Raw genomic sequence first — 15,755 nt, forward strand, 5'->3', positions numbered from 1 at the left:
TTGCAGTCAAGGGTACCTCAGGCAAAGCTTCACTTGGGCCTAACACATTTGCCTTTTATCCCATGGTCAAAGACATAATGTTGTTCTCAGGATGGTGAAAGTCGTGGCCTTGAGACTCTTGTGTTGACCAAACAGTCATCATGTGGTCGTATTGGACCATTGTGCGCTTGAATCGTAACTAAGGTCGTTTTGGGCCCTCGACTTGATATCTTTAGCAATCCTTGAGTGTGTGTGGTGAGAATTCGATTTGCGAGTCCAAGTCCCGAGCCGATGGTCTAGAACTTGCCCCGAATATTTGTTGAGGCAAAATCCTAGGTGAAATTTGGCTTGAGAAGTGATTGTAGGTTCTCGTTGATCCAAAATTCTAAGATTGAACAATTCCATGACCTACCAATGAAATGATCCCTAGTTAACCCTTTTGAGCCTTGAACCTTCTTCTTTCAAGGACCAAAGCTACAAGCCTATACCCGTTCTTAATGATACCCTCTCTTGGCACCCAAATCTTCCCTTGAGTAGATGGCAAATGTTTAAGTTTTGGGGGGGAGACAAGAAAGGAAACAATGTGGTAAAAGGTACAAAAGCAAAAGAAAAGAAAGGTAATGAAAAAGAAAGAAAAGATAAGACAAAAAGAAAGACCGAATTGAATAAGGTCAGAAAGGGGATTCAAAGAAAACAAAAGTGAAAAAGGGTGTGGAAAAAGTAAAAAAAGGAGAAATGTGTTGACTTGCATAAGAAAGGGTGACAATGTGTCTCTCTAACCCCTTGAAAAAGAAGTGAATACTCAAATGAGTCAAGAAAGTGTACCAAAATGAACCAAAAGAAGTGCTTAAGGGAATATTGAACCCACTTGAACAAAATTATGCCCTACCCTTACCCAAAAGCCTTCACAATGACTCCACAAAAGCCCTACATGATTTTGAGTTGAAGGGAACCTACATTAGTGGATACTTACATAAGGGTAAAGCATATGGTACTTAGAGCCGGACTTGTGGCCTCTTCCTTGAGAGAGATGAGTGAAAATCCATAAACCTTGGTTTGTGTGTCAATACTCTAAAAGGTGAGGTTCACTTAGGGAGAGTTGAGGATGTGTGAGTTTGGGTTCCACAATGACCAAAGTAATTGAGAAAAGTTCTTTGATGAAATGTGTCAACTCTTGATGCTCTTGTGTCACACTTGATCCACAAGTTTTCAAAGTTTAAATGTGTTAAGGATGCATTCGCATTGAGGGCAATTGTTAGTCCCAATTGATGCTTGTTGAGGTTACTTTAGGATAAGCTGAAATTGCTTGGATGTTGCCTTTGAGGGGTGGGTCTTATTTTGATTGCTTGAGCACAAGCAAAGGTTTAAGTTTGGGGGAGTTGATAAGTAGGATTTTAACATGTTTTATACCCATACTTGCTTGCGATTTGAGTGTAATTTGCTACAAAATAGTCTCAAAATGCTTACAAATTGCGCTTGATTGCAGGTTTGAACTATAAAGTGACAAATCATCAAAGATCGGCTCAAATCGAAGTGAAACCTGCTCAAGTGTCAAAGATTATTAAAGTAAGGACATTCAGAACTTGGTGCGGACCGCACCATCATGTCATGCGGCCGCACCATAGGAGTTCAGAGACTGTGAAACTACAAGTCAAACTCATGCGGCCGCGTCCCACTTCATGCGGCCCGCGTCTCACTCATGCGGCCGCACAATCTTGCTATGCGGTCGCGTCCAAAAAGTTTAGAGAGTGTCATATTCCAGAAGCAAACCACGCGGACGCATCCCACTTCATGCGGCCCGCGGCCCTCTCTATGCGGTCGCACTCTATGGTCACGCGGTCCGCGTCAGTGAAGTTCAGAGAAGCTACCAAAACCATTCATGCGGCCGCACAACAACTTTGTGCGGTCCGCGCCAGTCTTCATGCAGCCGCATTCCAACTTTGTGCGGTCCGCATCACCATCTTCATAGAGCAAGATTCATAGGTCAAGCAACCCAGTGCGGCCGCGTGCCAACTTTGTGCGGTCTGCACTAACCCCGCAGGGGCAGTTTTTTCCAGTTTTTCCAGCCCACTTTAAATAGAACATTTTACCATTTTTAGGGGAAGTTTTGTACATCTGATAGCTGTTGCACTCGTGAGACTTATGTTTTGGCCTATTTTGGGCATTTATAGCTTGGTTTCATCATAGATTATTGTAGTTTAACATTAGTAATTAATTAATATGGTTGTTTCATCTTCTATTTCTTCAGTTTCTTCTTTAATTATGTCTAGCTAAACCCATTAGCTAGGGTTGTGGCTCAACCCTAGTGTGGGTAATTAATGGGTGTTGCTTCTTAATGATAGATTGATATTGGGTGTTTGTTATTTGGGTTAATTTTATGGTTTAATTAAGGATTGATGGTTGCAAACATTGATTCTAGCTTAGTGGGTCTTGACTCTTCTTGAGAAAGAGAGTCTATGACCCCAAAATTGACCCAACAAGGAATTGGGGTGGACCCATGAGAAATGGTAGTCCCAATTAACGGGTTAAACCTCGAGAGAGTAATCACCCTACTTGAACCCAAGTTGCTTGGTCTAATTGGCCTACCCAATTGGTCTCAAGAGAGTCAATTGGGCAAATTCGCTCTCCCTACCGAGAGGTGTGAGAATGGGTACAATTGTGCAACGGTTATAACATTGATCCCAAATATGTCAATCTATTATTAGTAGTCTCTACCCGTTAGTTAACCACCTAGGTGATGCCACGACCCTAGTGCCTTTCTCTATATTAATCACAACTTAGAACATATCCCTTCAGCATAAATTAGCTTAAACTTGTAGTTGATAATAGTAGTTATTAAACAAAAAACCCAAAAAATGTTAGAAGTACAATTAGGAGCAAACACGCATTCCTAGTCTGAACAAATACGCAACTCCATTCCAAGCTCCCTATGGAAATTGACCTCGATACCACTATTCGGGTAAAAGTCTTAGCACCCGCTCTTCCTACCGTTGTGCGAGGTTGAGTTTGCTGCGACCAGTCACCATTTGTGCATCGCGAATGCGACCACTGGTCCGTGAACGCGTAGGCTTGAGGAGCCAAAACTCTGCGAATGCGAGCCCGTGTATGCGAACATGAAGTCTTAACTAACCTGACCCATCGCGAACGTGAAGGGTCTGTCGCGATCGCGAAGGGCATTTTCGCCCAGTGATTTAAAAGACCAAAAACAGAACCCATTACGGGATTTTACCAAAATTCCACAAACTCTTTCTTCTCCAAAGCTCTTGGACGATTCGTGGAGCATTTCTTCACCAAAAACTCTTGGGTAAGTAATCTTTAACTTGTTTTCTTCCATTTTCATCAACACCCACTAGATTTCTAGGCCTAAAACATGTGATTAAGGGTAGAAAATTAGGGATTTGGGTAGAGTTAGGGCTTTTTAACTAATTATGATTTAAACCTCATTTTGGGGTCAAATTTGGAAACTAATTATATATTCGGGCTCGTGGGTGATCGTAATTTGGTTCGAATCTCGTGTTTTGACCAAACGGGCTCGGGGTCGATTTTTGGAATTTTTGGAAGAATGTTTAGAAAGTTATAATTAGGCATTGGAATTGGATTGTTTTACATTTATTGATGTTATTAAGTTAATTGTGTATAGATACGATTGAGTTGGAGCCAGAATTGAAAGGAAAAGTGGTGCTTGAGGCTTGAGTTTGTCGTGGAAGCTTGAGGTAAGTGTTTGGTCTAACCTTAGCTTGAGGGATTAGGAGTTGAGTCCTATTTGCTTCATGATAATTATTGAGTACGACGTATAGGCATGGTGACAAGTATATATATGTTGGTGTCTAGCATGACCGTGAGTCTTTATATTGTGAATATCATGATTTCGTTATATTTTTCATGCCTTGGTGATGATTTCTATTTGTTGTGAAAAGCTTGTGGAAAGAATTGTGACCTTGAACAACGAGGAGCATTGGCTCATGTTATATTACAAATTGTGAAAGTATATGAGATGATTGAACCCTTTGGAGCAGTGGCTCAAGTGGTAAAGTGAGATATGAAATAAAAGTGAAAGAAAGAGAAAGAGTTATTAAATTGTTCCCCTGCCGGGTTTTTGTTGCTTTGTTGATTATCTCCCTTGCCGAGATTTTGAGATTATTGATGTTGTTCCCTTGCCAGGTTTTAATTGTTTAATTGTTGTTCCCTTGCCGGGATTTCTATTATTATTATTTTGTTTATTTTCTTGCCCCTTTGTTTGTGGTTGTTGTTTGGGTGAGGAAGAGTGTTAAAGCACGAAAGGTGATGCCATGCATTGTTTGCTATTGTGACGAAAGAGTGTAAAGCATGAAGGGTGATGCCGTGCATTGTTTGCTATTATGAGGAAAGAGTGTAAAGCACGAAGGGTGATGCCGTGCATTGTTTGCTATTGTGAGGAAAGAGTGTAAAACACAAAGGGTGATGTCGTGCTGTATGATGTACCATTCCGTACCGATTTTCATTGATTATATGGTGAGGAAAGAGAGTAAAAGGATGAAAGGTGATGTCGTGCACATCTTTATTATATGATTGATTTGGTGAGGACGAGAGTAAAAGCACGAAGGATGATGTCGTGCAAATTGTTGATTTCTGATTCTTTGTTGATATTCGAGTTATGTTGTTTCTTTCCTTACTTGATGTTTTCTATTCGGAACTGTTATCTCCCCCACAGCATGTTTCCCCCTCCCACATTGACTGGTTATTTTCTGTATTTCTTTTCCGCTGTATATATATATTTAAACTTCACAGGTTTATTTGGTAGTCTAGTCCTAGCCTCGTCACTACTTCGCCGAGGTTAGGCTGGACACTTACCAGCACATGGGGTCGGTTGTGCTGATACTACACTCTGCATTGTGTGCAGATCCAGGAGCAACTTTCGGACAGTAGTTGGAGGGCTTCCTTCAACCCACCGGGAGACCCAAGGTAGACCTGCAGGCGTCCGCAGGCCCTGGCGTCCCACTCTATCCCCTTTCTCTGTTTCATCTTCTTTTGTTCAGAAACAGTGTATTGTATTCTTTTCAGACCTTGGTTGTAGCAACTCTTAGACAGTCTGTGACACCAGGTTTTGGGGTATTGAGGTTTTTAAAAGTTGTAATAGATGTAGCCTTTATATATATAATTGTTGACTTCCGCTTAATTTCTTAAAATCCCGCTGTTATAATAATATCGCCTTGTGTTTGTTAAAAAGAAGCAATATAATAGTGTAGCAAGTAGTTAAGGTTTGGCTTGCCTAGCTCCCATTAATAGGCGTCATCACGACTCCCGAGGGTGAGAAATCCGGGTTGTGACAATTCATTAATTTATGCTTAATTATTGGTTATAGATGTGGAAGGGATGAAAGAAAAATGAGCTAAATTCATGTTGACTATTATAATGCTGGAAATACGATAAGATTTTACTAGTGAAAAACGTTGTCATGTTTTGAGTCATTATTTTACCAACTACTTAATATAATTATCTTGCTTCTATCAAAACTAGTATATGGATGCCTAGGCCCAATGGCTATTTAGTATTTATTATTTTGGTTCTCAAATAATGCAATCTCCAGTTTGGGGCATTTACATCTATACCTGCTTTTTGTGTCACGTTTTAACTTGTGCCCGCTTTGCAAAAAAAATTGCAAACGTACCCGCTTTTTTGCATAACTTCAGCATACGGGGCTGAAGTAGCAAAGGCAATCACACAAAATTTCAGCATTCTAGTAGCCGGGACTGGGAAACTTCAGCTCTTGCACCTCTTCTTGAAAAGTTCAGATCAACTGTTGGAAAGAAGACATATATCGTTGTCTCAGGACGCAATTTTTGCACTTGTGAAGATGCTGCTACAGCTTTAAAATGGCCATATACACAACAGTTCATTATGGAAAATGCAGCTTTCATAGAATGGCTCACTCTGTTGTGATGTATGATCACCAAGAATGTTACACCATTTTTTACTACTTTACATCAAGCAGACTGTTACACAATTTTTCAGGAGTACACTCGATCATGTGAATACATGAATAACCAAACAAACATCTAGAAAATGAAGTAACAATCTTGCAAAAAGAACCAACTAGCAGTTCTCTAGAATAGCAGTGAATGAATCCAGGTCTGCCTTGCATCTCTCTCTGAGATCATTAATCAAAGTAGTCATTAACAATATTGAAGTCATCGTTGTAGAAGAATAAAGAAGAAAACGAAGGAGGAGAAGAAGGAGGAGAAAGGGGGCTGAAGTTGTTTAAAAAGTGGGTACAAGTTAAAAGTTTTTAAAAAAATGGGTATAGGTTAAATGGGGGTGACCAAATAGGGCGCCCCGTGCAATTTTTACTCTCCAGTTTTACAATAATATCTTTAAGAAAAAAGATTTTCCAAAGCATTTATCGTTACTACTTTGCTAAATATATTTTTTTAAACAAATGTAACAATTGTAGCATGTAAAATATAAGTGTAACCAAATTAAGTTAGTTAAGCCTATTAAATTTTACTTAAAGAACCTTAAAAGTCAAGAAAAAGGTATGAATAGTTTAGCAAAATATCAACTTATCAGTTCGCTCCCGAAATTAAGGCTTCATGTTCGTTCCTTTTCCACTGATAAATTTACTGGGAAGTACTGCAGGATGGGATATTGGCATGGAATAATGGGAACACCAACTATTTTGGATGTTATTGAGAGGACACACCAATCATGTGGTCATTGGGAGACAATAGACTATACTGTGGTTCCATGGATAATTCAGTAAGAGTAAGTTGGTTGGGGTGCAATATGGATTAGCAGATAATATTATGTTTTTCTATTTCCTCTTGGCGTGTAGAGAAAGCTAGAATTTTAGAATTCTGCATTTTGACCTAGATTATATATGCAATTGCTACCTTTTTGTTATGTGTTGTTGCGAAAGGCTATGGAGCTAGCCATGAGTCATAGGGGGTTATTCCAATGTCATGCTGCTTTTCGGTATAATCATTTGTCAATTTGGTTACTCGCTTTTCTGGCTTGCCCGGCACACAAAAGAAGCAGAGAGCTACAGCAACACATGCCTATGAAAACACCAAAGAACAAAAGGAGCAAATTATTTGACATTAACAACTAATAAAGGAGTAAACCTTTTTTCTATGATTTCAGTAATTAATTTCATTTTGAAGTTTAGTTTTGTTTCTTGTTTATGCCTCTATGACTATCCGTTGTATTATGAGAGTGATCGACGAGTTTTGGATAGTTAGTAGTTTATATTAATTGAGGTAGCTATATTATTTCATCCTTTTTACTAGTTTGGTCAATCACTGCTACTGTTTATTTGTTTGGTTTCAATTAGTTTATGTGTTGATGTTGTTTTGGTTTAAGTACTTTGAGAGACATGTTATTTAGTTTATAAGCTAAATTGGCCGGTTTGATAGCCATGTTGTTACATTCCAAATTGATATTCCACTAATGGTATTGCTTCTAATTGGTAGTAGTTCATAATGAGGATTTTTTTGGTTGTTTTAAGCTCTAGTTGGTAGTATTTTGTTATTGAAAACCAACCTGAAATCTCATTTTTTTGGGGCCGGAAATTCAAATTTCCGACCGAATTCGGTCAAAAATTTGAAAATTAATTTTTTTAATAGTTTCCGACCGTTTTCGGTCGGAAGTAAAAGTTTAACAGTCAGTCAATACTCTGAAATTTTCGACCGATTTCGATCGGTACACGTTTGCGACCATCGTTTTCCCGACCAGTTAAAATCGATTGAAATTCGGTCGAAAATAGCGGACGAAATTACACTAATTTTTAGTAGTGTCATATAGTAAAACTCATTCACATATTAATCTATAAAAAAAATTAATTTTGTCCAAGCAAATATAACATTAGGAATTATGCTGTAATTATGTTGTGGCAAAAAAATTAGATCATTATAATTACTATACTATATAATTTCGGGCATGTAATTACGACCATAATAATTATACTATCAAGTAATTACACATGACTTTTTAAACAGATCCCAAGTGAAAACAAATGAACCTTAGGTTACTTTTGACTAGATTTATACCTGTGGAGTGCTTAATTTTAATTTAGCTTTGCAACTAAAGGAAGAATTACATGTTGTCTTTTAGTATGATTTTCGTAAAGTTGTGAGCAGAATTACACTTATATCGAGAATAAACCTAATGACGGTTAACGTAGATAGATCACAAAGAAAATATTATTTCATAGCGCGAGGGGAAAAAAGATGACCAATTACAGGAATATGCTGAAAATAATCTAAAAGGCTCATTACAATACTAGTACTCCTTCCGTTCCAATCTATGTGAACCTGTTTGACTGGACACGGAGTTTAAGAAAAAATAAAGACTTTTGAAATTTGTGGTCCTAAACAAAGCAAAAGGGGGCCCAGAGTATTTGTGTGGTTATAAAAGCTTCTCATTAAGGGCGGAATTATAAGTTTAAACTAAATTGTTACCAAATTTAGAAAGGGGTCATTCTTTTTGGAACAGACCAAAAATGAAATAGGTTCACATAAACTGGAACAGAGGGAGTAGTAGTTTAAGGTTTGCTAGACATGCGATATATTTCAGACGGTCTTTTCATCTAGCTCCAAATTCTCTACCTTAATCATAAACAAAGTGCTCTGGTCTTTTGGGTTAAAATAGTACGGACTAGTCAGTTTTCAGACTGGTCATTTAAAAATAGCCAGTATTTGTAAAGTCATTGAAAAATAGTCATTATTTTGATGCAACAGGGACCGGTCCAGCATAATATACTGGAGATCGGTACACTTGTGTATGAACTTCCAGCATATTATGCTGGAACTCCAACACGTGGAAAGTTCCAGCATAATATACTGGAGATTGGAGCACATGTGTATGAACTTCCAGCATATTATACTGGTCTGGTATATTATATATTGGAACTCCAGTATATTATGCTGGAGTTCTAGTATACTTATGCTGGAACTCCATTATAATATGCTGGAGTTCAAGTATACTTATGCTGGAACTCCAGTGTATTATGCTGGAGTATTTTCCGGATTTTGAATAGTGTTTTCGTTCAGATTTATCTTACATGAAAAGTGGCTAAATTTAAATTGTGACTACTTTTGAATGACTACTTATAAATCTGGCTATTTTTGAATTTCTCAAAGTAGTTTAAAGTTTGCTAGACATGCGATATATTTAAGACGGGCTTTTCATCTAGCGCCAAATTCTCTACCTTATTAATCATGAACAAAGTGTTGTAGTCTTTTGGTTAAGTCTTAGGGTTTTGGGTAGAAATGGCGTGGGGTAGCCACTGTTTAAGCTGGTATTTACTTTTTATACAACATTTTTAATGCTTAGCAATAGTAGCCACTAGTCTATTAAAAATAATATGAAAAGACTGTGTTACCCTTTCCTCCCCAAACGGAAATACACTGATGCATTCAAAACATAAAGACTTCGTTTTAATTTCCGCTTGTTCACTACTGTTATGATTGACAACGATGCTTTTGGTTTTGAAAACAACTGCTAATACAAAGATTGCGGATTCTGAGTCAAATGATGATAGTGACGAAGAAGTTCCTTATGATATTGATCCAGAGATAGAAATAGTCTCGCAAAATGTTGAACAAAAAACTCCTTCAGTCACTTCAGATGAAATACAAGTACTTGGTAGCAAGGAAATGTAGTCTTAAAGTCCTAAAGTTAAGTTCAATAGTTAAGGACACAAGTTCAAAAGTTAAGGACAGACAGTTCTTAACTTACAGTTACAAGTTCTAAAGTTAAGGACAGACAGTCCTTAACTTATAGTTACAAGTTCAAAAGTTAAGGACAGGCAGTCCTTAACTTACAGTTACAAGTTCAAAAGTTAAGGACAATAGATCCTTAGCTTTGATTTCCAAGTTCAAAAGTTAAGGACAGATAGCCCTTAACTTACAGTTACACGTTCAAAAGTTAAGGACAAACAGTCCTTAACTTACAGTTACAAGTTCAAAAGTTTAAGGACAATAGGTCCTTAACTTTGACTTATAAGTTCAAAAGTTAAGGACGTTTGGTCTTGAAGTTTGAGTTCCAAGTTCAAAAGTTAAGGACATGTAGCCTTGAAGTCCTGAACTTAGAGTTCCAAGTTCAAAAGTTAAGGACATGTAGTCCTGAAGTTAAGGACATGAGCAGAAGGGTATTTTCGTTCGGACAGTTAAAATTTATTAAAGTAATGACTAAAGGCTAAAGACATTTTTACGGTAACTTAAAAATAAATACATATGTTATTAATGGTCAACCGTGCGCTTCCTGAGTTTTGGTAAGGTGAAAGTTGGGATACAGAGCAAGTGGACTTGTCCAGAACTATATCAATTGGACATTGAACTTTGTGGTCTAAGTTGCTGCCCAATTTAGGTAAAAAGAAAAAAGAAAACAGTAAAAATGTAGTATATTCTTTTTTGATAGACTATATTATATGTCACATTAATGTTATGATTTTGATACATAGATCGAGGGACAAAAACATTGAAAAGACTTCTTTTCGTCCGAAGTATGATTGTTTACGTTATTAGTACACCTACTTTGTGGTACGGAATTAGTTTTGCGAGTCTCGTCGTTTTTGCGGATGGCGATTTTACCCCTAACCATTAATATGAGTCTGTCTTAAAAGATATCAGGGTAAAAGTCCAAAAATACTCTCTAATTCCAATTGTAAAACCTTAAGTGAAACAATGAAAGTGTACTATTCTAAAAGCAACACCTAATATTTTTGGCTACTAATTCTACCATTATAATACTTTGATAATGTATTAGTAAACAAATATGTTAGTCCCAATACCAAATTCAAAATTAGGAAGTGCAAGTTTGGCGATATGTTGTTTCTCATGCTATAGAAATTAAACAAGTTATTACCGCGCGCTTATAGTAATCAATTTTTTCTTTGGCAACTTTGTAAACAATATAATTTGAAGAAAGAAATAATTATGCAAATTATTAGACATCCTAAAGCAAGCTGTAATTGTACTTGACAAATCAATAATTAATGTATAAATAAAGTTATCTAAAATCGTTATGGAAATATGTTTCGAAAGAAGAACAGATGATAAGTTAATGACAGTACGTTTTTCTTTCCCAGTTCTTTTAATGATAATCCTTCTATTAACATATATACATCATGTATAGGAAAAAATAAAAACTGATAAAGAATAGGAGGTGGAGCAGTTATATCCAATTTTCATGGAAAAGTTTCAGTTTAGCTATAAAGAAGCAGACCACAAAAATTCCAAACTAAAAATCTGATCAGATGAAGGCAAAATTCTAACAGCACAAGTCCGTTTAGAATTTTGCTATCACAAGCAGAATACTTTGTCTGGTTAAGAGAGAATGGTCAAGTTTAATAGCTATATTTGAAGTAAGTCTTTCAAGTTTATTATACCATCCTATACACCATCATGTGCTATACAATCTACACTTGGTGCTGCTATAGGTATGATGCACACAATCGAAACAGAATTTCACACTTCATTGACAGACTTTATACCTGCTGCCAATTGAATGAGGATGTATTCCCACTTCTTTAGGTTGTTGTTACAGTTCCTCTTAACTAATGTTAAGGGTGACGGGAGGGTGTTGGAAAGTCGAGTTTGTGGGGAGTCGTAGTTGGTTGCTTGGCAGTAGGAGGGTGTTCGGATACAGAGTGGTAGTGGTAGAGAATCCTGATGATGCTGCAGAAGAAAACACGGGCACTGGAGTGACTAAACCCTGGCTATGTATTTTCCAAGCCCAATTTGGGAATCCTGGAGAAGAAGTTGCTTCAACCTTCGCCATTGCTCCTTCCTGTACGTTAACCATAAGAAACATCCCCATCATGCTTCAACTACAATAATAATAATTTGGAAGCATGACAAAAAAATTATTATCTTAATCATTCCCATGTAAACAAGCATCTGATTAGTTCAGAATCACCATTGTTACCCTAATGGAGTACATGTCCTATTATACAAGTGGTAAACTGAACGTTGCGTCTAAATTCTTTCAAAAGTTTAACTTAGCAGATGTCAAAAGTCAGTCAGCACTTCCTGGTGTTATCTCATGTAAACGGTTACACTAGACACAGTAACATATATAGAGTTCACATATATGTCCGAGTAGAGCATGATACTTACCATATTGTGCGGAGAAAAACCAGGATACACGCCAGTCAATAAGGACAGCTTAGAAGCTGTTGGTGCACCTTGTGGAGCAGTAGAGGAGTTCTCTATCTGTAAGATTGACAAAAGAATATAACACATTACAACAATAGACAAATTCACGCATAATAGAGTGAATATAGAAATAATAAAAAAATGTGAAGTAGACTGGTCAATGTATATTCAAAAGTATTTTGCGGAGCGGAGAGTAACAACATCTGAATGGATCAGACCTCCCCAAAATGTAAGAACACAAATAAGCCATAAAGTACTTTAAGTCTCTAACCCAAATAAGAGATTGTGGAAGGGGACAGAATATGCCATAATGGAGATCACACTGACACAGAAAGCTGTTTAAGTATTTGAATCAGAAAGTACCTCTAATCTTCTTCCAATAACCATTTCACGAGCTCCAAAATTGAAGGGGACGTTTCTACCAATTTCATCGCGCTTTGGACCAGCCAAAGGTGGAGAAATCCAGAGGTTCAGATCAAGATTCTGACCACTACCTACAATATCATGTTCAGAGAACTTATAAGATTCTTTAGGTTTCCAAAACGTCATCACAGAAGTTGCAAGAAAGATGTAAGAGATAAGGATAGATGGATGTACCACCATCTTTATTATCCTCCTTTATTTCCCGTTCATAAGTGCTTGGTTCAAAGTTGGTAACTGCTTCCCTTCCATTACATTTGATGGCTGCCTTGTCATAAGCCCTGCACCACAAATGGGAAAGTGCAGATTTGGTTGGACGAGATTCACAAAATGAGATTGCTAAAGGTGAGACAATCAGTCTCAAAAGGGTATGAATTCATGATCACATGGACCTTGCAGCTTCGACTTTGCTGTCGAAGAATCAAATATATATACCTGCAACCAATCATTCTAATCTTATAGGAGCAACGTACAAACTAAGATCCCATCAATTTTTGACATACTAATTAACAACCATTGTAATCTAGACATGAAATTTGATATAAAAAGCAACTGAAACACCAAGTATAAAGCTTCAAACCAGATTATAAGTTCATAACACATAGTACAATATAATTTTCATATAGCTATTTTATGGGCATTCTTACTTTTTTCCAAGGAATTGACCCATGCGAGCCTCCCAGCGACCACATTTGTGCAAGGTTACCCCTCTGTATTTTGAATTTCCCCTAGAGAATCCAGTGCTTTGACGACGAAGGACTTGAACAAATTCTTCTTTTGACAAATTTTTCATCTGCAGATCAATTTAGTAGATCTCAACATTTAATTTAGATACTTCTCATGATAACCACAATTAGTAGTAGTATTCCAACACAATACTGTACCTGTTCCATATCTTCTTCATAATCAGTTATATTGAAGTTGATATCAGCATCAACTCCCCGAAACTTAATTGCAGCTCGATCATATGCCCTGAATTATTCAAAGGAAAACATTTAGACCTACTTAATATGGATGAAACATAACAAAATTGATTGATTTAGGTTTGAGAATAAACTCTTACCTAGCTGCAGCATGAGCAGTATCAAATCCTCCTGAAAAACCACAAACCCCAATAACGGTTTAATCCCTTATACAAACTAACAAAGGAGTAACAATTGTCAAAACTTTCTTCAATTAACTTTAAGCTTCAATAGATGCTTACCCAAATATACTTGTTTCCCACAATCCCTGCACATATAATGTAAAACCCAATGAACAATCATGAAAAGAGATAAGATGAATATCACTATATGCATAGGCCTGTACTGATGTATGTATGTTTCCCACACTGAAAATAGTTACATTCACCAAGGCAACAATTGTATGAGATGGGTCTTTTACCAAAGGTCTATCACTTATTTATAATTACTTAATGGATTTAAGTTCACACAAGCACGTCATTCATGGCAATTCTTTGCAAATCTATAAATAAGAATTAGTAATAGGGTAAAAATGGTAATAAACTTATAATCACATGTTAAAATTGATTAATAAAGTAAAAAAATCTGTATACTTATTTATTACCTAATTATGGTAAATTAATATATGTAGACGTGTACCAGATATGCGATTCCCATCTTCCAGTTCGCCGGTAAAATGTGACTCCACGATACTGTGAGCTACGGGACCTGGGCCCACGTCGGCTTTTCTTCACCGGCTGTTGCGCCGGCGTCGGCGGTTTGTTAATTCCCATTTCTGCTCCGCCGCCGGATTCCGGCACAGACAAGTTCAGCCAGCACTGCGATTGACCCTGAATCCTCGTCCCCTGCACCTGCACCTGCACCTGCGATTCATTTTTCACCGGAAAAAGCTGCCTCGTCAGCACATCATCAGTGCTCATGTCATCTTCAATCTCAATGGCGCGATCGCTCTTCAGTATGGAGAAATTGAGAGTTGAAAGAGAATGGTGGGCCCGTTTAGAACCGTGATGGACGGAGGAGCTGTTGGAATCTTCGTCTCCGGCGACGGGGGCGTTGACGACGGAGGAGGAAGCAGTGGTGTTGGATGTTCCAGCAGAATATTCATCTTTGAAGAAAAGGGTGTTGTTGTTGGGGTCAGTCTCATCGGAATTTGAGTTCACAGAAACTGCAGATACATTCAGATCCAACATCTCTCCCTTACAAAATACACACCGTTTACTTTTCTCAGTAAAGATATATCCACTACAGACAGAGAAAGAGAGAGAGAAAATAGTTTACAGATATTTTCTTCCTCAAAAGACGCACAGTCGCATGATGATGATATATAGGGAACTCGAGAACGCAACGGGGAAGGTTGGTTTTTTATATATAGAGATAAAAGCACGAAATTCTAGAGCCAGAAAGCTGACTAGTAGCTGTGTTTTTCAGCATGTGTATATTTTTGAGAGAGAGAGAGAGAGAGAGAATTGGGTATCGTGTAAAGTGTAATAAATTAAGGAGAAGAAGAGTTAAGAAGAAAACTACACCCAGATATGAGGATTTTACATTTCTGGAAGAGACTGCGAAAAAGAGAGAGAGATCAAGGTGAATACGCTAATGGTGGTTAAAGTAATGATTGCCAAAGAGGTTTTCTATTGGAGGAAGAAGACGACGATGCAATGAGAGAGAAAGAGAGAATCACAACACATCACAAGTTGATAAAGGACGAGAAAGGGTGGTGGGGCCAACCCCCATAGGGTGGGTTGTGCTTTGTGTGTTTGGTGATGAAGGACAAGTGGATTGAATGGAAAGAAGACGAAGGAAAATAAAACGTACAGTGCAGCAGGGTGTTTGATAATTAAAAACTAAAAACCAAGGTGTAAAATGCAGTACTCTTTTTCAGGTAAGGGGTAGCCAAATAAATTACACCCGCAATTTTCCTAGTATTTTTCCATTATAGGAAAGTCCTAATTTATTATTTATTTCTTTCTTTCTTTCTCTCACTAACAACCTCCTTCAACCCTTTGTTTAGAAATGAGGAAAGGCAAGGCAAGGGAATATTGGTAAATAGTACTTATTTCCTTCGTCCCACTTTAGGTTAACATATTTGATTGGATATGTAATTCAAGAAACTAAAGAAGAATTTTAACATAGTAAACTAAATATGTGAAAAGTGCTAATTTATCCTTTAAAATTAGTGGTGATGGGAGAGTTTCACTTTTTTTTTTATCAACTTATAAAAAAATAAACTTTATATAAGTGAGTTCAACAAATTATGTCA

At 37.3% G+C, this 15,755-nt stretch overlaps 1 protein-coding gene across 2 annotated transcripts; it reads right to left on the minus strand.

The window, feature by feature from the left end:
- Positions 1 to 11,135: 11,135 nt before the first annotated feature.
- Positions 11,136 to 15,155, minus strand: LOC107796949 (ethylene-responsive transcription factor RAP2-7). Of its 2 annotated transcripts, none has more exons than XM_016619769.2 (9): positions 14,135 to 15,155; positions 13,738 to 13,763; positions 13,597 to 13,627; positions 13,418 to 13,505; positions 13,181 to 13,326; positions 12,714 to 12,814; positions 12,477 to 12,607; positions 12,075 to 12,170; positions 11,136 to 11,745 (listed from the first exon to the last, which is right to left on the minus strand). In XM_016619769.2, the coding sequence occupies exons 1-9, from the start codon at positions 14,683 to 14,685 to the stop codon at positions 11,509 to 11,511; spliced, it is 1,407 nt and encodes a 468-aa protein (XP_016475255.1). In that variant the 5' UTR covers positions 14,686 to 15,155; the 3' UTR covers positions 11,136 to 11,508. The 2 variants fall into 2 exon arrangements, with proteins under 2 accessions (XP_016475255.1, XP_016475254.1); XM_016619768.2 differs by having other exon boundaries at positions 12,711 to 12,814.
- Positions 15,156 to 15,755: the final 600 nt, after the last annotated feature.

This window comes from Nicotiana tabacum, chromosome 11 (genome assembly GCF_000715075.1).
Source record: "Nicotiana tabacum cultivar K326 chromosome 11, ASM71507v2, whole genome shotgun sequence".
Classification (NCBI taxonomy): Eukaryota; Viridiplantae; Streptophyta; class Magnoliopsida; order Solanales; family Solanaceae; genus Nicotiana; species Nicotiana tabacum.